Source organism: Dryobates pubescens, chromosome 5, assembly GCF_014839835.1.
Source record: "Dryobates pubescens isolate bDryPub1 chromosome 5, bDryPub1.pri, whole genome shotgun sequence".
NCBI lineage: Eukaryota > Metazoa > Chordata > Aves > Piciformes > Picidae > Dryobates > Dryobates pubescens.
In genome coordinates, this window is record NC_071616.1 from 20,295,277 (window position 1) to 20,322,906 (window position 27,630).

At 41.0% G+C, this 27,630-nt stretch overlaps 1 protein-coding gene across 1 annotated transcript in view; it reads right to left on the reverse strand.

Moving 5' to 3' along the window:
* Positions 1 to 220: 220 nt before the first annotated feature.
* The window catches only part of ESR2 (estrogen receptor 2), a 34,242-nt gene continuing 6,832 nt past the window's right edge, over positions 221 to 27,630 (reverse strand). The window contains exons 3-9 of the mRNA XM_054161734.1: positions 24,996 to 25,171; positions 22,186 to 22,302; positions 10,958 to 11,257; positions 7,631 to 7,769; positions 4,231 to 4,364; positions 2,364 to 2,538; positions 221 to 453 (exon numbers count right to left, since the gene is read on the reverse strand). Of these exons, the coding sequence (XP_054017709.1) occupies positions 264 to 453; positions 2,364 to 2,538; positions 4,231 to 4,364; positions 7,631 to 7,769; positions 10,958 to 11,257; positions 22,186 to 22,302; positions 24,996 to 25,171 (1,231 nt within the window). The 3' untranslated portion in view covers positions 221 to 263. The remainder of the gene's footprint in view (positions 454 to 2,363; positions 2,539 to 4,230; positions 4,365 to 7,630; positions 7,770 to 10,957; positions 11,258 to 22,185; positions 22,303 to 24,995; positions 25,172 to 27,630) is intronic.

Genomic DNA, 27,630 nt, shown 5'->3' on the forward strand with positions numbered 1-27,630 from the left:
CTTGTCTCACAGTGCTGTTCTGAGGCTCAACTTCATAAGGTGCTTTTGAAGAGTCTCAGAAAAGGCACTATAAAAGTGCAGCTGTTACCATGTCAGAAACATGGACAGAGGCATGCGTCCCACAAGCCTTTCCTGAGAAACCCATGGGCAAATCCAGAAGAGATGAGGACTCGCACCTGGTGATGCTTCAGTAGTCCCATCACAGTAGCTTTGTTTTCTGTCATACCTTTGAAGAAGCTTCATGTTTCCAATTTTTGACACAATTACTGGGCTGCCCCATTCCGCAGAGTGTTTCCAGTCTCCATTTGTTCTAATGTGCCAAACTCAGGATGTGTGAGTGGGGACTTCCTTTGCCCTCGGAGAGTGTGTGCATTCAACATCTCCAACAGCAAGTCATACACTGGGACCACATTTTTGCACTTCATGCTGAGGAGATGCTCCATTCCCTTGTTACTGTGAGGAGAACAGAAAATACATCAGCAATCTGGGTCCAACAATGCAGAGAAGGAAACCACACTCATGGCTCAAAAGAGTCCTTTGTTTTATTTGGAGTTACAAAGATTTAGCTGCTGTAGTCCCTGAGATCACTTAGCACTCTCAACAGTAACAACACTCCAATACTTCAAAGCTCTTTTACTTCTTAGAGAGCCAAGACTCATTTGACACTGCACAAACTGCAGAAAATAATGCAGATGTACCAACCCTACTGAAATCAAAGAGAAAAACCTTGATGCTGCAAATATGGGAGGCCCACATGTTGCAACTCTATACAAAAGGGGAATTCACAATGTGTAGCTCTGGTGACTACCTGCTTTTGCCACCTGGCAGAGTAGGAAGAGCAAGCTACCACAGCAGTTTGTTGCCTCTCTGCATATTGCAGATGGCTACAGGCTTTTACATTATGCAGTAAGATATGATGACACCTTGTTAGCTTGACCACTCTGTGTCTGTATCTTGGACTAGTCAGAGACAGCTATTGCCACTGCAGTTGCACATACACATACTTCTGATCCACATAGGGTTTTGAAGTTGAAAGCTAACTGCATTTGCTCAACCCCAGATTAATCACAGTGCAACAGCAGCAGCTAGCCAGCATATAGCTGACCTGGTGGACTGGACTAGGAGGGCTCAGTGCTTCCAGCAAAATGATGTTCTGATGCAATTCGAGTTATAAATATGTAAGTGGCAAAGAAGTAGTTGTGGCTCACATCCTACACCCACCTCTTGAGAGCCCTGCATAATTTGATAGTGAAGGCTAAGAGCATCAAGTATTGCCAGAACAAAGTAAAACTGACTGACCAGGGTTGACCAACTGAAAGGACACAAGTCACAGCAAATAGCCTCCAGGCTTTGGCTGAGGTGGGCACAGCATGAGAACTCTTGTTTTGATAAGAAAGCATAAAAACTCTGCAAAGATTCACAAAGTTTATTCACACCATGGCAGAACAAGAGCTCTTTCAATGCTGCCATGCAGTGTCACACCATAGTAGGCAGCCCAGGTGACAGCAGTGCATCAGAGCTGTGAGTTCAGGTTCAGCTCTGGCTGGTGCTGTAGGTTCTGTGGGACCTGCTCTCAAATTGATTCTTGTTAACAAACTAGCTTCCTGGAAGCTTGTTGCAAAGGTGGCTGTCCTTCCATTGTGCCTCCCTACACAAAGTCAAATAGACCCAGGTCTCCTTTGCATGTTCCAGCCTGGTTCCAGGAGCACTTGATAGTCTAAAGCCGAGACATAAGGCAACTTTGTGACTAGCTGCTCTCTGGGTAATAATTTAAAATGACAAACAGCCCGAAGAATAAAGCATCTCTTTGCAGAACCCTGCATTTGAGTCTGCTGTATAGCCAGCAAAGATGAGCATCTCCAGCAGGTCCAGTAACCAGAAGGGAGCAGAGGAGCTGCTTCTCCCAGGGAAGACAGGAGCATGGCATCATTGTAACATAAGTCATTTGACATAAATGCTGTGGTTCCAAATAAAAGACAGCAAATTTGGCTTGGGACAGACATGACATGCAAAGTACACTTTGCTCCACCAAAGGTCACAGTGCAGATCTGTTTTGGACATGAGAGTTCTGATGGCTGGATTTGTGTTATTGTTGTTAAACACTCCAGGCAGATACATAACAGACAATTTCATGTAATACAGTTAAGACAGCATTTTAGTATCAACACAACATTTTTGAGTGCCACCAAGCACTTGACTGTGTTTCCTGTTTAGTTATGCTGAGGAGGAAAGCCTTACAAAGAACAGAGATGAGGAGCAGTACCAGGGTTCCCTCAGGAGTGCTCTGGAGTTAAGCCTTGTTTTGTTGCTGTAACAAACACATGCTAACAGCTTAGGCATTACCCACATTCTGTGCAATTTACCTTGCATGTCTGATGTGAGAGAGGAGCATCAACAAATTGGCCAGACGAGTTGTCTGCTGCTGTGAGGGGATTCCACTCTTTGCAATAACCCACACCAGTGCTTCTGTGACTACATTGAGCAGGTGATGCAGTTTCCTGTTGCTTTCAGGTTCTTCTGCTGACAAGGGAAACATGCCTAGCCAGGGAAGAGAAGGAAATACTCCCTGCTCATGAGGAATCAAATAAAGCTGGGACTGGAATTTTTTCTGATGTAACATTTTAACAGGATTAGAGGAGACACATTTCCTGATATCCCACTTCAAGGCTGGACAGATGATGCTCTGTATGTGGCAAACCAAGTTCTGATTTACATTCCTTTGCCAAAATTTGACAGCCACTTCATTTGCAAACTGAGTAACTCTCCCAAGTCCTACCAAAATGACATGTTGAACACAGACCCTTCAGTCCAGAGAATGGATGCGCTCCCCATTCTCTATTCTTTCCCCCCATTGGAATCATTCAGTACCTTGTAGTTTAATAACTATTGTGGATTACAGCATTCTGCTTCCTCTGCTCCCTTTTTGGTGAAAAATACCTTTTTTCTCTCTGATTATATCCTAGGGAGGGAGGAGAACATGGAGAGAGGCTCATAGATACAGCCTGTTATGGTCTCTCTACAGCTCACTAATGGTGCTGTAATACAGCACTTGTCTACACTAAGAAAAATTAAATTTAGTAAAAACAGAAAAAGGAGGTTGGAGGTATGGAGAGGGAAGAAAAGAAATCACCACTAGGAAGGTCTGGAAACACACAGTAACATTACTGATAGAGCAGAAGAGACCTGGGCAAAGAAAATATTTGTGGAATCATAGAATGTTAGAGGTTGGAAGGGACCTCCAGAGATCATCAAGTCCAACCCCCTTATTCTCCCAAAGATACTTACAGGAGGAGAGGGCTCCAGAACTCCTTTAAACTTAGGAGTAAAAGATTAACTTTGACAAGAAAGGAAAGCAGAGAGGTGAAAGGAGAGGTTTTTGAGAGGTTAAGCTTTGAAGAAATTATATCTGATGAATGTGGGGGGCTTGTTGGGGTTTCTGGTTCGTTGATTGGCATGGGGGTTTTTAAGAAAGAAAGAACATCTTTTGCTGTCTGTTGAAATAAGGTGTCCATCTATAAATGAGTGGGATAACAGCTGGACAATTCCCTTTTAGGACTGGCTGAGAATTATGCAGCAGCTCCTTGCTGAAAACTGTAGATGTGAAGAGTTATCTGTTGTCATTGGATTTTTTTTTTTCTCTTTTGACAACATTAAGTACAAAATAGTACAACAGGACCACAGGCTCTTATTTTCCTTGTGTAAAAGGCTGCAAAGCAAAGCTCCTGTCCTGAAATCCATCTTGCAGAACTGCTTAGTACTTTCAGTCATTTCTACCAATTAAATACTACTGAAGCCAAATTAATCACTACTGAAGCCAAATTAATCATTCAATGGAGTAACTAGTCTTACATGAACTAAGAATTAAGGACACACCTGTAGAGCTGTACAGCAGCTTTATGCATTGCCCGGATTCACAGAGACACATCTGAGCAAAAGTTCTTATGGAAAAGATCATACCTGCAGCAGGGGCTATGAGCCCCACCCTGTCCTAGCTTCCAGCTTTTGGGTATTTTCATGCAGTTCTCACAACAGGACATAGACCCTAAATTCAGCAAATGATACAGCTCACAAGTTTCTGGAGCAAAAGTCCTCACAACCTGGCAGTCAGAAGTCCTTCCCTCTTGTTCTCTTCCACCACTTTATTTCATGGCATATTTCTGTCACTTTCAGAGGTTGATTGCCAGCCACCCTCAAAACAAAAAGTACAGCTTGGGGAGTGTCAATACTCACTGGAATTGAGGAGGATCATTGCCTTGACACACAGATACTCCTTGTGCTGCAGCTTCAGCTCTCGGAACCTCGAGGTCATGGCCAGGAGCATATCAAAGATCTCCAAAATTCCCTCTACACATTTCCCTTCGTCCCTATGGAAACGCATTTAAAATGTTACCCAAAAAGCAGAATCCAGGAGCTCTGACAGCCAGATAAAGCAGAAAGGAGGCTGCAACAGGCTTTTCCATCTCATCTTTGGAAGAATTCAAAAGGTTCTGTCATGAAATCTAAGTTGAAAATTACACTGGTATAACAGGTCAGCATCTCTAACAAAACCTGATTTTCTCTTTAAAGTGCAGGGAGGATTGCTCACGGGTTAAGTATGACCATATTTCTGTAAGACGCTTTCACCCTACAGCCAGAATAATTCTGTAGTGCAGGGCACAACACCATCTGGAATCCTCTTTGTTTCATAAGGGGTTAAATTACAACTGGTGACATCACTATTTGTAAGTGTAAGTGATTAAGAAACGCAGTCTAAAATTAGTTTCTTGGAAGAGTAAGACATTTTTAAAGGATAAAACCAACATCTGCTCACATCTCCAGCACATTTTCCTTTGAGGATGTTTAAATGTAAATAGATTTTTTGGGAGGTTTTGGCAATTATGTGCCTTGGTTATTTTTCTGTTTGCAAGTGAATACTGAATGCAACCTCCTCATTTTGGATAGTAGAAATGGATGATCTTCTGATCTGAAAAAAAAGAGCCCAAACAACCCTAAGCAAGTCTAATGGGTTTAAAATTGAGCAGCAGCAAACTTCAAATACCTGGACTACTCTTCTTTTTTTTTTTTAATGTACTGGACATGAACTTCACTCCCCTACTGGACTCTAGGAGTGAAGTGCTGAGCCTGCAAGGCAGGCACAGGCAAATAACACTAACCAGGTGCAGTTGGTACTACTTGCAGAAAGACAGCTGTCTGAATATTGCCCAGTTTCCCATGTTCCTCAGAGCGAAGGAGAATTTCAAGCTTTGGAGAAGGACAGGCACAAAGATGCAAGCACCAGAGAAGTACTTGCCTGCAGAGGTTATGTAGGAAATGTATCTAAAGTTCAACTCAGATAAAAGCAATCAGGTTATAGACCAGTTTCATACACACTTGTCTTTAAAAAGTGGAATTACAGCATGAGCAGATGCCTGCTTCTCCCACTCTGCTCTCTAAGTGGAAATGAAGGAATGCATCAAATAAGCTGTCTCTATTCAGCACATATTAGCTCCTGAGAAGCTAAGCATACCACACATTTTCAGCAGTTTCTTATCATTGCATTGAACAACTCAGCGTGTCCTTGCATTGAATGTTACATGAGCAAATAATAATTTATTTCTTATCTTCTGTAAATTCAATTTATTTCCCTTACTAACCCATTTTGCTTTCTGTATCCACTATGATGATTATTAGTGAGCTCAAGCCACAGAACTGATACAGATCTGAATTTCCCCAGGTTGAAAAGGTTAATAGATCTTTTAAACCTCATGAAGAGAGCAGATGTTTTTTATTCCTGACTTTTTACCAATGTGAAGCCCAGGTCAGATTTGTCTAGGACCCTATAATAATCTGTATTCTTCCCTGCTGGTACGTGAAGTTACAGAGGAATCTTGCAAATACCCTGCTTTAGAGTAAAAATAAAATTTTGGTATTATAAGGTAAACTTGGGGACAGTTAATTCATTTTGGCTAGTGCTGATGCTAAACCATGTCCCTTAGCAGGACATTGATGCATCTTCTGAACACCTCCAAGAATGGTAATTTGACCACCTCTTGGGGCTCCTGTTCCATTGTTTTGAGAACCCTTTCAGTAAAGAATGTTCTAATTTCCAATCTGAACCTCCCCTGGTACAACTTGAGGCCATTTCTTCTCATTCTATCACTTGTTGCTAGGGAGATGAGGCCAACACCCACCTTGTTACAACCTCCTTTCAGATAGATGTAGAGAGCTGTAAGGTCTTCCCTCAGTCTCCTCTTCTCCAGCTAACAACCCCAGTTATTTCAGCTGTTCCTTACAAGACTTGTTCTCCAGGCCCTTCACCAACTTTGTTGCCCTTCTCCAGACCTGCTCCAAGACTGCAGTGTCTTGTAGGGAGGGCCCCAACACCGAATAGAGTACTCAAGATGGGGCCTCACTGATCTCAGCCCATCAATCCCTCTGTAGAGCAGTTCAACACTCCCACCCAATTCAGTGTCATCTGCAAACTTACTGGGGGTGCACTCAATTCCCTTGTTCACTCACTACAAATCTTTGGGCCTGGCCATCCAGCCAGTTTTTTTACCCAGTGGAGCATCCACCCTTCCAAGCCATGAGCAGTTTCTCCAGGAAGGTGCTGTGGGAGACACTGTTTTACTAAAGTCAGGCTTTTACTAAAGTCCAGGTACACAATATCCACAGCCTTCCCCTCATGCTCTAAGTGAGTCACCTTGTTGTGGAAGGAAATCAGGTTCATCAAGCAGGACCTGCCCTTCATGAATCCATGCTGACTGAGCCTTGTCATCTGGTTGCCCTGCACATGCTATGTAATGGCACTCAAGATGATCTGCTCCATGACCTTCCCTGGCACGGAGGTCAGACTGACAGGTCTGTAATTCCCCTGATCTTCCTTCCAACACTTCTTGTAGATGGACATCACATTTGTCAATCTCCAGTTAACTGGAGCCTCCCTGGACTGCTGTTAAATGATGGAAAGTGGCTTGGTGAGCACTTCTGCCAGCTCCCTCAGTACCCTCAGGTGTATGCCATCTGGCCTCATAGCCATGTGTGTGTCTAAGTAGTGCAGCAGGTCACTAACTCACTCATCTTGGATTATGACAGCTTCATTCTGCTCCCCATCCCTGTCTTCTAGCTCAGGGGTCTGGGTATCCATCAAAAAAATTATGCTACTACTAAAGACTGTAGCTCTTTACAAAGTTTGCACTGGGGACAGGAAGGAAAAGCTACTTAAAACTAAAATATGGCCTGACATGATGTCTGGGGTTTTTTTAGGGGTGGGGGTAGAAAAATCTATCAGCTGTAAAAAAGTGACTGACAGTGTAGTACATTGTGTTGATGTGTCCATAATTTCATCACCTACAGGCCTGGACCAAACGGAACAAAACTAACAAAAGATGTGAGAAATGCAGAGAAACTCCACATGTGCTACAGGAATTAAGGAACTGGCAGGTTCAGCAGTATTGTTTATGCTTAGCATTCCTTAAGCCCTGGTGAATATGTGGAACCTCAAGACACCATTGTTGCAATCACAAGTAAAGGAGATTGCTCAATAAACTATTAACAGCACCACCCATACTTAATTCTTCTTCCTCTTACCATTCATTCCACCTCCAAAAATGCCAATAGGAAGTGTTCTCAAGAAGTTTATTCCTCTTACCTGTCTAGCACAAGGTCTGGTGCAAAAATTAGTTTCCCAGGATGGTCAATTGATCTCCACATCAAACCAATCATTAAAACTTCCATCCAGCAGCTCTCCAGGAGTCTTACCTGGTCATAAAGGCTGAGATCAACAAAACCTAAAATGATGAAAATAGCATAAAATAAACCAATCTGTTTATTTCTCTGTTTTGATAAAGGAGGCTGAGACTGTGAGAAACAAAAAGAAACAAATTAGGAGTTGTAAAGAAAGCCAGAAAAGGCAGCCTGACACCAGAAGGATCATGTTGCCATCTCGAATAGGCAGGTGAATCTTCCACGAACGATTGGAGAAAAAGCAGAGTGATGTTCAAGGGGAACTACTCCCATACACCTGGTGAAACTGGGACTGCAGAGGGCCATAAGGAAAAAAAAACTTCCTACTTTGAGGATGGCAGAACACTGGAATGGGCTGCCCAGAGGCTTTGTGGAGCCTCTGTCTCTGGAGACTTTCAAAACCTGCCGGGATGTGTTCCTGTGCAACCTGATCTAGGTAAACCTGCTTTAGCAGGTGATCTCTGGAGGTCCCTTCCGTCCTCACTATTCTGTGATTCTGGATTCTGTAACCTGTTTGGCCTCTTCAGAGGTCCCACAGCCTCCTGAAAGGCACCAAAGAATCACTCAGGAGACTTCCATTTGTTGGAGATCACTGTGTTACACTGCAGGGACTTCTGAAAAAAAAAAACCAACTCTTTTCTTTCCCCAGAACACAGGTGGTTGCCACATTCAGGGCTTTTTTTCTCTCATAGGACAGGTGTGTTTCTGGGGTTTTGGGGTAACTATGAAAGACCTCATAGCTTGGTGCCTCTGTGTTCTCATCCCCTTTGGAAATGAGATGCACTGACCTCATCCTATCCATTTGAGATGCACTGACCTCATCCTATCCATTTCCTTCTGCCTCCTTCCCCAGAACTGCAATAAACCAGTAAAAACAAACAAACACGAACAAACAGAAAAAAACAAGGCAAGGCTACTTGGTGAAGGTAGCAGTGTCCCCATTGCCTCCAAACACAGTATCTCAGAGACAAGAACAGAGTGAATGTGATTGTGCAAAAACTTGTCCCACCATTAAGCTCTTTCCAGAACTTAGAACAAGGTATCAGAGAACATTGAAGCACAGCCCAAAGGGAAAGACAGACTTTGCTCTTCCTTTCCCTTCCCATGCAAAACTCACTGGGGAAAAAGCATTCACAGAAGCCAAATAAAGAGAAATAAAATTTACACACACTAAACCAAAGACAATCACCCAAAGGCAAGCATGAAAGCAGACTGCTCTGTCACAGAGTAAAGCCCAAATAAGGAGACCAGCTTAGTAAACACAACAAAGATCAGGCCAGAGTTCTCAAAGCAAGAGTTGCTCTAGATAGGTCTCTTAGCAAAGGGGCATCATTTTCAGACAAGCTGGCATCTATGTCTGTGCACAATAGAAAATGGTTGCAGCCCAGCCATGGGAGGCAGGTTTCTTACCAGTTGTCTGAGGTCTTAGAATACACACAGTTTATCTGTGCTGTTAAAGACTCTGCTGTCAGTCACTTATACAAATGATCCATTATCAAACTCCTGGGCTGGGAGAGAGTTGGTGACATAAACTGGGTAATCTACATTTTCTCTTAGCATTGCTAAAAGCTTCACCTTTCAAAACTGAACCTTGCTACTTATTTTGCAAGAAGGGCAAAGAGGAGCTTATGAGCAGTACCTTCTTCCCTCCTGGATTTCACTGTCGCAGAATTTACTACAGAATCCGCAGCCAACACATTATCTGCCAGACACACACTCCTAATTTCAAAAGTGCTTTTAGAAGAATAATCATGGCTGTGTGGATAGTAGAAACTGACAGTAGCAGTTTCCCAGGAAACAACAGCCCAAAGACATTGCAGAAGTTTCTTTACATAAACATTTACACAGGCATGTGCTGATTTCTCTAGTATAAACAACCAATAAAGGGGTGAAAAGCTATCTCCGTTGAGCAAGATCATAGACCAAGTTCCAGTGTTCAATCTACAGATACCTAAAGATCCAGATTTATCCTAGGTGTCACTTGCTAAAGTTGCATTATCAGCACTAGCAGTGTGATTTATCCACCACTGAGCACAGCTATTTTTCTCTTATGAGCAAATCTGTTTTTTCTCTAGGACTTCCCTCATCACAGCCAAAAGCTAATCCTGTGTTTCACAAGTGCTGATAGCTGAAGGAATGGAGCACAAATGACAGATCCAAATGCTGCCCCAAATACAATACTAGAATGCCAAAAAGAGTAAATCGTAAGCATAGTCTTAACTATAGCAGCTCTATTCTTCCACTGAGTCAATAACTCTCACTACAAAATGAAGAACGATACGTTTATTTTAAAGATGTCTGTAGCCTGTCCTCCAACCTGCTGGAACGTGTCCAGAGAAGGGCAAAAAAGCTGGTGAGGGGTTTGGAACACAAGCCCTATGAAGAGAGGCTGAGGGAGCTGGGGTTGCTTAGCCTGGAGAAGAGGAGGCTCAGGGGAGACCTTATTGCTGCCTACAACTACCTGAAAGGTGCTTGTAGCCAGATAGGGGCTGGTCTCTTCTCCCAGGCAACCAGCACCAGAACAAGAGGACACGGTCTCAAGCTGCACCAGGGGAGGTTTAGGCTGGATGTTAGGAAGAAGTTCTTCACAGAAAGAGTGATTGGCCATTGGAATGGGCTGCCCAGGGAGGTGGTGGAGTCACCATCACTGGAGGTGTTTAGGAAGAGACTGGATGAGGCACTTGGTGCCATGGTTTAGTTGATTAGATGGTGTTGGGTGACAGGTTGGACTTTTCCAGCCTGGTTAATTCTACTCTATTCTGTCAAATGAAGTGACTACAGGCACTCAATGTTTGGATGCGTTTCGGTATTCATCAACTGTATTACAAACTTTCTGGATTCAAGGAAAGAAGTTGGTCTTTTTGTTTGTTCGTTTGTTTGTTTTTGTAGCAACCTAGTTAATAGCCCTTTAATAAGCCTTCTGAATCAGAATAATGAAGTATTTATAGTTGATGAGGTAGAAATTACATGCAACATTAACTAAGCTTTTTGGCAAAATGAACAAGTATTTGGCTAACAGCAGGTAGCAATTACTGGGCTAGGTCATTGTCTACAAAAAAATACAGCCAGGTGAATTACTGGAGCAATACATTGTCTTTTACTATATAGGACACAAAGCTTGACCTTGATACTGTACACTTGCTGTGCTGTGTTATTATTTCAGGGTAGAGAATGATACATTGATTGTAAAAGCATTGACTAAAATAAACAAACCCAAGGTTGAAATTCTTACCAGGAATTTTTTTGGCCCAACCAATCATGTGAACCAGCTCTTTGTCTGCCAGTTTTGTCAGGGACATCATCATGGAGGCCTCCGTGAATGGTTTGCTGGGACGACTCACCAACACGTTCGGAGGCTCTGCTTCAAGCAGCGTTAAAACAAACTGCTCTGGACTGACTGTGCTGAGCAGGATCTCTTTGACACGGGTGGCTGCCTCACTGTATTTCTTGGCTTTGCCAATGCAATGCATCTGATCTTCTGAATTGCGATGGCGACGCAGGATCCGATAGCCACAACGTTCTCTTCTTGAGCCTGACAAGAGAGGCAGATGATTGCACTCAAGTATTTTTCTCTCAGTGTTACATGACGTAAAATCCAAATATCTGGGGAGGAGGGGAAGATCCTTTCATATTGGATGTGCTAAAATTGAACATCAAGTTTCAAAATTTCTGGACCATTTAGCATTGACCTAACTTTATTTCCACTGACTTTGGTTGAGGCTTTTGTTTATTCTACTACACAAAAAAAAAATGTTAAAAAAAAATGTTTCCTTTTGAACTTCACTTTAGAAGTCCATGGGAAAATTCCTATTGACATCAAAAAGAGATAAATCACATCTTTAAATGCAAATAAAGACAGACGTTTATAAATTCTTGTTTAAAAGTCTTTTTTGGATTTAAAGTGGGGGAACAAAAACCTTCCGAAAGTGTGGGTTGAGTTACAGACTGAGTATCTCAGCCAGAAGCACAGTTGGGCCTCACAGCTAACAATGTTCAGGGACTTGCTGAGATGCAGCCTGTTTTTTTTTCCTCATGCCTTATTATGCCAGCAGGAGTTTTCTTAAAGTGAATTCAGGTGTCTCCAACTAGAAGGTGAAAGATGCTTGTTTTGAGGTCTGTATGCAGAATGCTATTTCTGTTGCAAAGAGCAGTCCTTTAAATGCCTGGGCTTAGTTTATTATTCATTCTGACAAGACCAAAGGTGCTCCTGTTTTCTGTCAGAGTTATTGGTGGGATCACTGTTACCGGTTCCTGCATAGCTGCCATGCAGAGTGTAAAAGCATCTCCAAACACATGGTATGGGCATTTGCTAAAACATTCAGCCATAACTTCTACTCCCCTCACACCTTCAGCGTATTCTATAACAAAGACTATTCCATGGCAGTAACTAATGTCCAAGATTGTACCATATTAAAAATCAGGATATTTTAAAATACTAAGATCCTGAAGAGATCCTCAGCACTTAATATTTCTCATATGACAGCTAAATTGTCTTCTAAATCTTTTACAAGTTAATTCTTTTGTGCTGGTCTTCAACACTTTTCTGGACATACGATATTCAAAGGTTGAATATTCATAGGTGTGAAAATCCCTGTGCTAACATATCTCTGTTCCAGGCTGACATTCATTATTGCATACACAGAGACCATATACATATACACCCCAGCATAATAAGCTGTCTCATTTGGTTTCAGTCCCACAACAAATTTGACAAAAGCATCCTTTCTGCTACCATCTTCAAATTACTACATTTATGAAGTCTTTTTGTGCTGCCTAAAGACTACTTGGCATGGTCACAGAATCTGGTTCTTCTTCACTGGGGTATGGGATTAAAGGCGTTATAAAGTGCATGAAGACAAAGCAGCAAATGATGAAGATAGAAGAATCCCAAGAACCCAATCAGTGACAGCAAGCACACTGATTAGGCTATTTTCAGGGCTATGAAATGAGAATGATTAGCCTATGGTCTGGGAATGAGATCAAGCAGATAAGTCAACAGTTCACCTGAAGGGAGCAAGCATTCCAAACCACCCACTAGAAAGACCAGAGGATCTGGGCATCAGCTGCCCCTAAGGGCAACAAGTTTGGGCCAACTGCCAGAGACCTGTTTGCACATGTGTGCATGCGTGCAAGAGTTTGTGCACAAACTACCTAGAAGAACTGAGGATCCAGGGCTCAGATACCATGTAGTACAGACTTTCTAAAGCCAGCTACTGGAGGGATCCACAGCACATGTGTGTTTCTGTGACCATTTGTGGAGAAGAAGGGCTGTATGCCAACAACTGGTGTGAGGCTGCAAACCCAGAGGCCTTCAGCTGGGGAGACACAGGGATTGACAGGCCAACTATTTGGCAGTGTCTAAACCCAGCTCCTGTTTGCATGAGTGTTGTATTTCCTGTCTGTGCTGATCTCTGTGGACACCAGCATTGTGAGTGTGTGTGCCTAAGAACAATACACACTTGGACTTGCTGCTGGACTAGAGACATGGCAATATGGCAGTTTCCCTTGCCAAGCTACTGGATTCAGCAATTCCTACCATTCTTCATCTATATACATCGAAGTCAGATGGAACACAAGTTGTTTAAATTCCAACCACACAGTGTAATTCTGGTCCTGGTTTTCAGCCAACAAAGATGTCCAAACATAAGCCACGTCAAAGGAAGAGGCAGTAGGGGCACCAAAAAATTAATTTTAGTTGCTTGTCTTGCTAAATAAGATGTTGGGTGAATGCAGATTCTCAGTGATGAAGGTTCCTCAAATGAGATAGCTTTTCAGATCATAGTTTTCTGTTGTCTCTAGCAGTGGTCAAGCACTGTTTGAGACAATCCATGAGAAAAGCGAGATGAAAATGCCACTGAGGTAGAACCTGAAGGCACTGAAAAGACTGGATAAGGACTAAGAGAGTCTGCAAGAACTTTGATGATGTGGAACTTTGAACTACACATTGCTATCATCCTCTTTTTCTGCCTGTTCAGCAAATCACCTCAGGTATAAAACAGAATAGGATGACTATAAAAAAAGTTCTCAATATTGGAGAATATCCTCTACCTTGAAATCCAAGGGGCTGGAGAATACAGGTAAGCAAAAATGATTCAAGGAACAGTCCTCAGGTGTGAAGGAATCCAATCAGAGCAAGGCATTGGGAGATGGAAGAATTATCAGATGGAAGTCCAGTTTAAAGTTTGCATCATTTGGGACAAGGATGGGTTTGCATCCTTAAAAGGACTATGGGTTGGATGAAATGGGTTCAATACTGACAGGACATTTGCACAAATAATGGATTCAGGGAAAACAATCCATGATTTGCAGAACCAAATGCTTAGCTAAATGACAGCTAACTAGAAGTTGCCAAAGCAGCTGAACAGCCGTTAAAGACAATATGCCAGCGGAGACAACCAGAGCTTGAGACATTATCTTATCGTAGATTCATTAAATCAGATGTGACGAGGATTCCCCAAAAAAGGGTTACCTGCAGAGTTACACAAATCACAGAGCAATTTCTTCAACTGTCTGTAGAAATCCTTTCCTTCCTGAGAGAGTCAGAGGACAACGAGACAAAAACTAAATTTCTACAGTGATGCTTGGATGATGCAGTGAACTCTGTGCTATGCCTCATTTTGGACTAATGCACAAAGGTCAAAAAGGAAAAGTTTAAAGTGCTTTGTCAGCTTCAGAATAACATTAGAATGGCACAGTGAGCTGTAGAATGTTCTGAAGCCATGTCATGCACAGAAAGTATGTAAATATTTTCCATCAGAGAAGACAAAGAGGAAAGGTCGACAGTGAGCTAAGCAACTGGAACAAAAGTACAACTGGAGATAGATGAGGAAATGTCTAGATATTTGAGATCCGTGGCTCTAATTTCCATGTGAATGTGCAATGTTAGCCAGCAGGGGAGACTTGAACTCGAACAAGAAATGACACTGCTCATTGTTTCCACACTTTGAAACCTGAAGCATGTTGCACATGGCTGTTGTGAACAACAGAACAAGAAAAATAGCACAGGGGGACTAAAAGTCATAATGAGATGCAGGGCAAGGCAGAAATTTTCTTTGGATGTCAAAAAATACCAGCTGCTCTATGACATGCAGAGTTTTTGTTGTCCAGTACCCAGTGGAGCTGTGAAGTCCCTAAAAAGAAGACACATGAGCAGTAGTCTTAGTTAAACATGGGGGAAAGTTGTTCAGTTAGAGACCATACTTAAAAGTATGAAGTCAGAAAAACTACTGGATAAAACGGGATCTGAGGAGAGGAAATGCCTGACAACAGAATAAGGGAGAATTCCAGCAGTTTGGACGCACCTGCCAGAGGCAACATGTGGTCAAGCAAGCACTTGCACACAGCTCATTGACCCTGTGTGGGTCAGCAAAGTGCACTCTTGTGGTACTTCAAATCCTCTGATCAGCTGTTCTCAACTCTGTTATATTGTCACCAGCCTTCTCTGTGGCATGGAAAATACCAGGCCTTTGGTATCAAGACATGAATTATCCTTTCCAATTCAGTGTTGTAAAGACTTCTAAATGACATTTTGTTGACGATCCAAACTGTAGGGACACAGGTAAGTGACCAAGTACTTTACTGAAGATCAAAGAAATAATATCGTTTTTCAAGTTTAAAAAATGGTAGTCCAGCATTCTGTTCTAGGTGACACAATCTTGTACAATTTCCATGCTCCATCTTAAAATAATGCAGTCAGGTTGTGTTACTTATTGACAGTATTAAAGGTCTCAGTACTTGTGGAAGGTTCTTACTGGGAAGTAGCAAGCCCCTTTAAGTTAAGTTGCATTAGGCTATTGAGCTAAATGAAATTTCCTATGTAACTGGTACATGGGGAAAAATAATTTAAAACATAAAAAGAGTTTCTATAGTCATACCTCCACTGCAGAAAGACAAAATAGGAATATTGTGACATTTCTGCACAAAAAATAAAATAAAATAAAAATACATACAAACTCCACATTTTACCAAGAAAAAACAGTCGGTAGTAGAAAAATGGTGGTGGGCTGTGGTGTGTACCACTCAACCTAGCCAGACTCTGAATGGTTTTTTAATTGATTTTTTTATTTTATTTTATGGATCACCATATATTGCCAAAGCAGGTGAAAGCTGTTCCTGAGCTGTCTGCATAAAACAGAGCTCAGAGGTAATTAAAAGAGATGTCATTTATTTCCACACTAAAATGTATTCAGCTTGAATCAAAAAAAGGTAGTGCATTTAAGTTGGCTAGTCAACTGATACATGAGAAAGTAGCAGCCTTTTCAGGTTAAACATATTTCAACAACATAAATAACTTCTGTGCTTTCTGTTCAAATCCAGACTTTAGGCAGAACTGAAAAATTTTACCTGTCCATCTCTTGGCACCCAACAGGCATGTGTAAGTGCTTATAAAGCGATACAAATAATTACAGACTGTCTTAATGTTTGGTTTAACTAGACACAGAGATATGAATCAATCTGTGTAAAGACACAGCAACAAAATACTTCAGGCTTCCCAGATCAGGGACTATTTCTGACTGCTGCAAACTCCCCAGCTATGCTTAATAGCTAATAACTAATTCATATAAAGGTAATTCAAGCAATGGGCAAAGTGCACAAGATGATCAAATCTCTCATTCTTCCTACAACACTGTAATTATTTGGAGCTATTCTTTGCACAAGAAAATAGCTGTATTCAACTGAGAATGCTGGACCAAAGTCAGGATCTCGAGCCACAGCACCACAGGCCACACAGTGCTGTAAATGATCACTAGAATGCAAGAAATAATATGCATCGGGGGAAAAAATAGTCATTAAAATCAGCCTGCTGTTCACTTGTCCATTAACAAGCTACAACAGGTATTACTGGCAGTTTAACACACCATTTTCCAAGCAACTCCTGCTTTACAAATTCTTTGAAAATTGCAGATGCCTCTGCTGTCTGATATGGTGGGCAGCTGCATGGCGTGTTCCTCTTAATATCGGTTTTGATCCTTGGTAACTGCTTATGTAACTAACCAGTTCGGCGGCATCTGTAGATTCAACTGCTTAATGCGTTGTAATCAGTTTTTCTAAGTGTCTGAGCTTAAAACTTGCTCAAGTATACATCAGTAAATCATTATCAATCCAGTTACCTTGGAAAGCAAATGCAGATGTTCTGGTGAGTAAGGCTGTATTAACAGAGCAGACCCACTTTCAAAGAAGCTACCGTCTGCCATGCGTACATGAGAAGACAAGATGAAATGACAGTAATTTCTAGAATAGCTAAAATGCAATTAATACTTCTGAAGTCCAGAGGAGGCCATGTAACATTTCCCACACACACACACTTACTTTCTGTATGAAAAGTAAACTACAGTATTTCGAAGTGCTATGCAGAGGCTGCATGCAGGAGAAAAAGAGAGCCATGCACAAGAGAAAAAGAGAAGTCTGGTTCTCTTTCTGCAAACCTGTGGACTGAAGCCCGTCTCCTAGGGCAATATCTCTCCATCACTTTTTAGTATGGTCCTCAGACACCTCATTTGGGGCAGGGAGGGGCCACACAGAAGTTTTATCTTTGGAACATTTCCAACAAGTTGAGAACTGGCACATGGGAAAAAAGTCTAGTGCAACAAGGAAACTGAATTCTCTTTACAGAACAAGGTGTATCTGAGCCTCAGGAAGTGAAAAAGAAAAGCACAAGCATAGCTGCTCCCAGAGTGACTACAGCTAAGTGATGAAGCAACTCCCTTCTTTACTGCCTTTGGCAAACAGTCCAGTCCATTTCAGCTCCCCAGGTAAACAGCAGAAAACTCCAAGAGAAGATCAATTTTATCCTGATATGTTTTGAGTTTGCAGAGCAGAGTTTACTGCAATATTCCTATTTTCCTTGTTCATGGTGACAGTGGTTTGCAATTATTTTCCTACAATTGCCAACAGTCCTAGTGTCAAAATTTAGCAGCAGATTCCTTAATTGGAACAATAGGCAAAACAGACTTTCTTGAAAAAATTTGCAGGTTCACTCTCAAAGACCCTCATTATGCCACAATGGTATATTTTGTAAGAAACCCTATTTTGTAAGAAACCCCATTATCACCTCAATACAAAGCACCCCCAAGATAGCCTCCACTGAAATAGCCATGACGTGGGGAGCTGGCTTCTCAACATTTGTGAGTGTGATGACATCCAAAAATTTCAGACCCAGAAACTCCAAAGCAACACTTTCCTACTGCCTCCTACAGCTTTAGGGTTGGCACATACTGCCAGTCACATTTACACAGAGAAACATATGCAGTTCGAGACACACGCAGTTCCACACACGTACACACGCATATATGCAGTTCTATATGCTCACACACACGTGTATATACGCAGTGCTACACACACGTGTATCTATGCAGTGCTATGCACGCACACACGCGTATCTATGCAGTGCTACGCACGCACACACAGACGTGTATCTATGCAGTGCTACGCACACACACACAGACGTGTATCTATGCAGTTCTATATGCTCACACACAGGTGTGTATCTATGCAGTTCTATACGCTCACACACACACGTGTATCTATGCAGTTCTATACGCTCACGTATCTATGCAGTGCTACGCACACACACAGACATGTATCTATGCAGTTCTATATGCTCACACACGCGTGTGTATCTATGCAGTTCTATACGCTCACACACATACACGTGTATCTATGCAGTGCTACACACACACGTGTATCTATGCAGTGCTATGCACACACACGTGTGTATCTATGCAGTTCTATACGCTCACATACACGTGTGTATATATGCAGTGCTATGCACACACATACACGTGTATCTATGCAGTGATACGCACACACACATGTATCTGTGCAGTGCTACGCACACACTCACGTATCTATGCAGTTCTATATGTTCTCACACACGTGTATATATGCAGTTCTATATGCTCACACACACGTATAGATATGCAGTGCTATACGCTCACATACATGTGTATCTATGCAGTGCTATGCACACACAGGTGTGTATTTTTTCTTTTTTTTTTAACTCAAGGTGTCTTACTGCTAGTATGCAAAATGAGGATTTAAAGATTTGATGCAAATAGCACAGAGTATTTATGAAGAGCTTTCATAACCTACAAAGTGGTAATTGAGGTTCTTTTATCACTTCTGCTGGACAACAAGCCTCCAATGAACAAAAATGCACTTACAAACCATTCTGTCTTATCCAAGGTTTTAGCAGATGTGAACCAATGCATTCACTAAGTGACCTGGGAAAGGAGCAGAGATGGCAAAAAGCCTTCATTAAAAAGAAAATGTTCTCTTCTATGGTGTTCTACAATAAAAAGCTGGTATTAACAACATGGCTCTAACAAGAAAAAAATATTGAAAGATAATCGCTCTGGTCTGCAGGAAATGGCATTTACATTCATGTAAGAAACACAGTCTTAAAATCTGTCAGGCTGAAATGTCTGCCACCACGTTTCCATGCATCAGCATTACGTACAGGTACCACTTAACTCAGCAGACGACTCAGACGAATCTGAGCAATTTTAATATTCCTTTTTCTGAAATTAAATCGTTAAGACTCCCAAATTAAATTCTCAAGTTTCAATGCCACTATTAAAAATAACTTTAAAAAAAAAACAGAAAAAAAGTTTAAAAACCCACAGTTTTCCTGTTACTTTTCTGTTATAGTTTCAAAGTGTCATTTTTGGTCTGGCACAATTATTAATGTCCTATAAAACATTCATAATTTTAGTAAAATATGTTTAATGGATGTGTGTCAAGATTAAAATGAACACAGGCTAAGACATAAGTACCTATTATTATTTTTTACTTGTAATACTATAGTGTCTATGGGGTCTAATCACAAGCCAGGACTACCTGAGTAACTAAATAAAAAGAATTCATTTAAGGAAGCATTGTGGAATACTGCCTTGCAATATTACACTGGGGTCAATCTTTACAAAAACTTTCCAGCTCCTGAGCTCTGGTTTGATAGAAATCTCTGTTGGAACAAACTTTGAGTAAAATTCTCAGTCACCAAGAGGAACAAAAGACCATTCAGAAAATAAGGTTTCAAAAGAGTCTCATTTGCAAGTATAAGGCTTTTCTTTCTGGAAGCCAGACAGCAGAGGCAGCTAAGGCTATATTAATGAAAAACACCAATAAAGCTGAGATGCATCATCTTCATGCAAGAAGCAGCAGCATCGTATAGAAAGAACTAGCTGACTCAAGCGACAGAAGCTAAATGTACTTCAGAAGTACAATACTAATACAAGGAACAAATTAAGCTGTAACTCTGAGGTGGGAGTTATCAGCTAGAAATTAACAGGGAGGCTACAATCATAACAGCTCATAGAATTATTATCAACTGCCAGCATGATGTAACCACGAAAAAGACAAATGGGATCCTGGGTTGCATGCAGATACAAGCTCCCAGAGAAACCAATACATATTATGCTACAAAGGCGAGTAGGACCCTGATGACTTCCGGATTTTGTCTACTTTCCTATTCTCCAAGAGGAGAAGATTTCTTGGTTTAGTTAGCCTAATAAAACAAAGGTTGTGAGGGTTTATGATGTAGTCTCTACATACAACCAGACTATTAGCAATCAGGAGAAGAGAAGCCTCTACACTAAGAGAACAAGTGAGCCTTAACAGTCGAGCAATAAACACAGGCTGGAATTTGTAAGAGTATTCCTAATGACAGGCATCATATTTCACAAACAGCCTTCAGATCAAAGCAATGGGAGCATGAAAACACAGCCTAGCCCTGAAATAGAAATAGGTATCTACATTAAATGGGATTAAATGAGGTGCATGTCTGCAAATCACAGAGGATGAAGCACAGTGACCTCCTTTCCTCTCCACTGTTCCTATATGATGTTTTCCCAGCCTGTTTCTATCACGTACATGAATGAATCTGTACGAAACAGCACTAAAAATTGACTGTGAAAGTACATTATATGTTGAAATAAGTTATTTTCTTCTTAAAACTAACCTTTACCATCTATAAATGTACAACTACAATGAAGTCACATCATTCTAAGTACTAGGCATGAATAAGAGAAAAGGCTGGATAATTCTGAGTGCTGCAGTGACAAGCAGTGGTTGTTCACCACTTTTTTTTTTTTTTTATGGAAGAGCTATAGGACATAATCTGAAAACAGCCTGTTTAGAAAAAAGAACAGCACACCCACTGCCTTCTCATTTTCTCATTGCTGCCTCACCAAAGCCCCATAACAAAGCCTGGCAAACAGAGAACTGGTTCTTCAAATCACTGGTGGTCAAGCTGCTATGGGATGTTGTAGATGCTGAGACTTTACAGGACTGAAAAGACAGGACCAGCAGGAAAGTTGCTATTCTAGTAATATATTAAGACATATTAAATACAAGAAAACTCTTCCAGACCAGCAGTCCCCAACTGCCAATTTCTGGAAGCTGAGAGTTGTCAGAAATTGCTTTCATGTAGGTGCAAGCTTCATTCTTGCATTCCTTCCAAGGCATTTACTCTTCCCATTGTTGGAGGCACGATACTGGTCAATGAACTGCTGTTACCATTCACCACTGCTGTTCTTGCATTACATTCAACCAGCAAAGCAGAGTACAGGCTCATTTACTTCATATTACACAGGATTCAGTTTGGTTTAGTCTCAGGCAGCAGCAGCAGGTCTTGGGTTCTCATTCTGCAGAACATGGCATGCAGGTAAATTGACTTCACAGAGCTCTGAAGAGGTACTATGTTTTTCATGTGTTTAAACTATGCTTTACTCCTTCCCACCTACTCCCGGGTACTCCACTCTGCTCTGGCAAGACCTCGAGTACTATGTTCAGCACTGGGACTCCAAACACAAAAGGGACATAGACCTGATGTAGCAGGTCCAGAGGAGGTCCACGAGGATGATCAGAGGGCTGAAGCACCTCTTCTAGAAAGACAGGCTGAGGGCTGGGGCTGTTCAGCCTGGAGAAAAGAAGACTCTGGAGGGTTTATAGCAGAAGGACAAGGAGTAGTGGTTTTAAACTAGAGTAGGGTAGATTTAGGTTGTACATGTGGAAGAAGTTTACAATAAGAGTGGTAAAAAACTGGAACAGGTTGCAGAGCATTGTGGTTGAGGCCCCATCCCTGGAAACATTCAAGGTCAAACTTGATGGGGCCCTGAGCAACTTGCTCTAGCTGCAGATGTCCCTTCTCACTGCATGGGGGTTGGACAAGATGACCTTTGAGGGTCCCTTCCAGCCCATTGCATTCTGTGATTCCTCTGTTTTAAAAATTGGTACATTCCTTTCTAGGAAAGCAGCTTAACCCTTGCTCTGTTTGATGTGCCTTTCTGGGATTCCAAGTGGAAAGAAAAGAAAAAAACCCCAACAAACAACAAAAAACCAAAACCAACCAAACCCAAAACCCAAGCTATACAGTTTTGACTGAAGGGGTAGCAGGGGGTGTGTGGGGGTGGGACGAAGCCAGCAAAGCTGACGAAAACAACACAGACATGCAAAACTCACCACATTTCATCATGCCCACTTCATAACATTTCCGTAGCCGGCATGCCTGGCAGCTTTTGCGCCTGTTCTTATCTATCGTGCATTGATTGGTGGCTGGGCAGATGTAATCATTATGTCCTGCAGCAGGGTAAGAAGAGAAATTTATCATGTCCAACAGCCTCTCCTGCTCATTTTCCGAATCAAGGCTTTCATCATTTTAAGCATCTCTTAGTTTTTTTTCATAACTAAGTTCCATTAATTAAACTGATGCAAAAATGTGTATTCATTGATTGTATACTGAAAATATCAATCTGTGGCCTCAAAAAGTAACTGCACAGCACAGAGCAATTCCTAATGATGACTGATAGATAGCTAAGCACCTTCTAATGTCAGGGCATTTTTGAAAATGGGGCAAATGCTTTTGTGAAAGTTTTGTCCCAATCTCCAACTTCTTACTGCATTTTGGGACCCTACAGAAGGCAGATAGTTGGTTGAGGTTTTTTTCCCCTCAGCAGAGTTGAGAACAGCAGTGCACACAGCTTCAGCCCTGCAAAGAGGTACGTAAACTAAAGCTCTATTTACTGAGCTCTCTGACATCGTGAGTTCCAGGAATGAAGAAGCCTTAGGAGTATTGACCCTGGACAAAAGTTAATAAAAATGGAGAAAAAAAGGAAGACTAGTGTGCATAATATATAGTACAAAGAAGGTGTAACTTTTACATATTCTGGACAAGTGTTTCTCCTATTTTGATCAGTTTCCATTACAGCCTCTTCTGTTCTCTCCTTCTATCCCACCTCACCTCATCCCCTCCAAAATCATTTTACATTATTGTGTTTCATTAATCATTAATCTGGTCCAAAGGTTTATTACTGTAAACTGGACTTCAGTATGCATTGTTGCAATTACAATTGAATCCTCTCCTGTTAAATACTAGAAGTCTCTTTTGCAGTAGTTACCAAAGGATGCAAAAAATATTCACTCATTTACAGTTCTTAATATCTTCTCTATCAGTTTTGGGGGTTTTTTAAAAGTTATTTTAAACAACTTTAAGAATATATCAGGCAAAGACACAGCTACTGGTGTTTTTTTCACTTGATGGAAGTCCAAGAGTTCATGTCCCCAGGAGTAATTATTTAACCAAACAATTGTGACTATTTCCTTGCAAAATTAAAATAATTTTAACCTTGAATTTTTGAACTGTCGATTTTAAAAAAGAAGAGATCGTGTTGCAATTTGTCCCATTTCCTACTGGGAGATATGACTGAAAAACAAATTACTGTTTATCACTCTTCACACAACATGGAGGGAAGGGAGGAGGAAGCTAGCTGTTGCATTATAACCCAAGCACACAAAAGCATGAAGTAGTTTAAAACTCCTGTGGCCTTGGGATAATTTAGCTTGCAGGCAGATGTTCAGAGATGTGGGATGAATACACTACACTACAAACTTGGACAAGCAGAGGAGACCACACACAGTGGCTCAGTCATACCATTGAATTCTAATTAGACATTAGCCCAACAGCTTGGTCTATGGTAGGTCCAGAAATTTTTATTTTCATAAGCAATATCCTTTATAACAACAGTTGCAACCGAGTCCTTGATAGTATTATATGCCAAGAGCTTACTTTCATTTATTTGAATTACACACAAAAAACCCCTACCTGACAGAATATGTTAAGGCCACAATGGGTAAATTTTTCACAGCCAAAGCACATGTGAGCAATGCAGAGCAGGCAAATAATTTTCCTGACAGAAAACACTTTCAAGATCAAAATCAGCCTCCATTTGTGACAAACCAAGACAGAGTTCTTTTCTATTATTCTAGCAATCAGAAGTACTTGCACCAGTTTATAGACATTATTATTCACCCATGCAGAACTTGCACAATAAACTGAAAAGGCAAAAAAGTTTTGAATTGAATTTGATTCTTGTGGTGACACCAACTGCCATATTGAGCCAAAAGAAAGTATCTCAAGATTGCTAAAGGCTTTGTGTGCAAAAGAAGGGAAAATTTCAGACTGGAAAATGACAAGGTTTTCCATGATTATATCCACATGCAGTGTCCAGTGTCAATTCATTTACATTTTCACCAAGAGGACCTAGATGAGGCCAAAGATGGCAAGGTTAAAGAACTGAAGTGAGCCAAAGCTGCAATATGGTGCATAAGTCACTGCCTGTAGACTGTGAGTGCAAACATGAAGACCTACATTTACTTCATGCTGCAGCCACTCAATAAATTTGAACTAAATGCCAAATATTTAAGAATTTAAACTTTGAAGTGGAAATCTTAGATCTGACAATGTAGGATCTGGGAGGGGGAGAGCTGAGCCGTAACAATTATGAGTTTTGTACCTAATGGTTGTTAAAATATATTTTTATATCCTATATGCCATGTAGATATTATGTGCTATAACAGAAAGCTCCAGAAGAGTAGTTCCTAGGAAGCAAAGTCTCCTGACAATCACCTACTCTAACTGTGTCTATTACAACAACTTCACAATTACTATATCTGCTTTAGGACACAAACTGCAATCATATTCATGGGTCTGCAGTGCCATCCCACTAATGCCTTTGCTGCAGGGCTTTCTCCTGCTATGTATCTCATCTCTTCTCTAAAGAAATCAATTACTTTGTAATGTTTCCAGATCTTGATAACATTAGAGCCAAAAGATAGTCAAATCAGGTGTTTCTTGATTTTTAGCATGCAGGTCCATACACCAGGATTTTAGATCAACTCATTACTAGATCTACTAAATTACTACAATGACTGAAATCCCTGATCTGACAAAAACAACTTAATTGAGCAAAGTTATCAAAAGCTGATTCTCCTACCTTGAATGCTTCTTTTAAAGAATGCTTTGCAACCTTCACATGACCAGACCCCATAGTGGTATCCTGAAGCATAGTCACTGCAGACTGCACAGAAGTGGGCATCCCTTTTTGAGCCAGGATTATTTGCAATTGGGCTTGTACAGTCATTGCTATTAGTTTTTCTTTTTAATGTTTCTCTGATAGAAAAGAAAAACATGTTATAAAGGAGGAACAAAAATATACTTTGCGTCATTATCTTTTATTGTCTTCTATTCTCTCCTTACAGTCCTCTTATTACTGAGCACAGGCTAGAGATGCTGTTCAACCTTTTTCTGATAAGGCTATTTAAAGCACATAGTCTGGTCCCAGAGGTTTCAACAATGACAGACCATAACGTTTTTTTTTTAAACCCCAAAGCATAAAACTGTACTGCAAGTGTGAAAATCATATGAAATTGTAAACTGAGACAGCTCAGACTGACATGGTAACAACTACCACAACAGAGCTGCAGTTACAGTTACTTTGAACGGATAACAAGGCAAATACACATAGAGCCTCAAGTATTTCATCCTTTAAATGCGGCCTTATTAATTCAGTGAGACACTGGAGACAAATATCTTTGAGATGTGAATCATCTCACAGTGTTAAGACAGTTTTCTGTTCAAGGTGGCAACCCATGCTGGTCACTTTAATGCTAAATAAAAGGAAGGCTGAATACAAGAAGAATGGAGAAACAGAATCAATAAAATACTTTCATACATAACAACAAAAAAAATTCTCCATGTAGTTTAGTATGGTATATGCATTCCTAAAATGCTGCAAATAGCTCCAACTTACTGGAATTATCCTTAGTAACTGGATTAAAATTAGAACAGGATAAAAAACATGAGAAAAAAGCCAATTCCTGACACCAAGATCCTGTAAACAGCAAGAGGGAAGGAACTTAGATTATCAGTGAAGTGGGGGTTTGGTATAGAAAGCGCACCCATTGTATACTTTTAATCTGGACCTCATTTTCATGGTGGTTTTAGCATGTGTTGCCTTCACGGTCAATACAATTTCTAGATAGTGTCATGTGCAAACTCTCAGCAGCAGTTTGACAAAAGGAAAGCTCTATGGTTAACTTATAAACTTGAGAACAGAGGCAGAAGTTAGGAACTGTTTCATTTTCCTTATTCCACCTTCCATCAGTATTAAGGAGGAGAAGACATATCAGTTGGAACAAGACAGCAGAAAACATGGTTTACGACTTCTTTCTAAAGAGCAAGGGCAGCAGAAACAGTGAGAGCAAGTTTAAATGGAACAGTAGAAACAATCTGAAAGTGGTGTCAAGGAGGCTTTAACTAACATGTTAAAAGTAGACTTTGTGCTGGTTTCATGACAGGAGGTAAGGACAAACACACCCACATGCCAACTAAAAATCATCAAGGCTATAAGTATTTGAGGAGAACATGTTCCAGTTTCCTTGTAGAAAATTTAGAAAGGAAAAAAAAATGGTTCTTTCAGAAAATAATTAAGAATAATTAAGGATTTTTTGGGTACAATTAAGTTACTGCAAGCTTTTAAAAAATGTTAATACATTCAGATATTGCAGGGCATAAGGGTGTTTAGATGGTTAATGAGCCTGGTCTTTGGTTACACACATCCCTCCATTAATGGATGGCTGCCTCACTAAGCCAGTTGCCCTTCTGGGAGGACCATTGTTGGGGGCACTCACCTTTAGAATGAAGGGACACATGCCTAATATTCTGCTAATGCAAGGAGGCAAAAGCATTGCTATTCATTCCTGTTTCCCTGTATTTGGCAGAAAAAGTAATTTGGCATTTCATGTTAGTGAAAGAGGTATGTTTTCAAGCTCTGCTTGAGAATCACAATCCAGTTGTGCATGTCAGAAGAGAATCAAAATCGGCTAGAGAGCATCTCAGTGAGTGATAGATGTGCTGTAGGGAGCAATGCTTATTGCCTTTAGTAAAGTACCAAGATGCTATGGGTGGAAGAAAAAAAATAATAAAAAACACTGTAACATCTTACTGAGGAGTGTTGGTTTTACCTCCCAGCCATGACAAGTGTTTTTAAAAATACTTTGCCTGCTTTAAAGTTTTGCTTTGCCTGCTTGAAACAACCGTCACCACACAAGCTGCAGGACTTCTGCAGACCGTGGTAAACAGCTCGCACACTGAGCAACAATCTGGAACAAATTCCTCCTGCAGGCATCAAATCTGCTCCTCTGTGATAGCTGCAGCAGTGCAGCAGGAGGTTCAAACCCAATCATTCTGTCAGTGTTGTCTTTAAGCACAACAGAACTGGGAATCAGCCAAGAGCTTTAAAGGTAGCTGAGAACCTCATGATTGGGCTGGATTCTCACAAACAGCAAACCAAAGCAGGTAACCCCATACAGGGTTAGAGACCAAGACCCAGCACTCTTGGGACTGGTGCACACCTGCATGCTCAGCAAATGAATGAGCTGCCAGGTCCTCCAGAAGATCTGGCCATAGCTGGCTGGCACCAAAGGATTCAGGAAAGTGGAGGATGTACCCTAGCTGGTGCTGAGGAGCCCCAAGGACAAAGGTTTATTGCCTTACACCTCATAATACTCCTCTCTATTTTGTGACCATTGTTTCTATATAGAGAAATGTTTCCATAACAAGAACGAAAG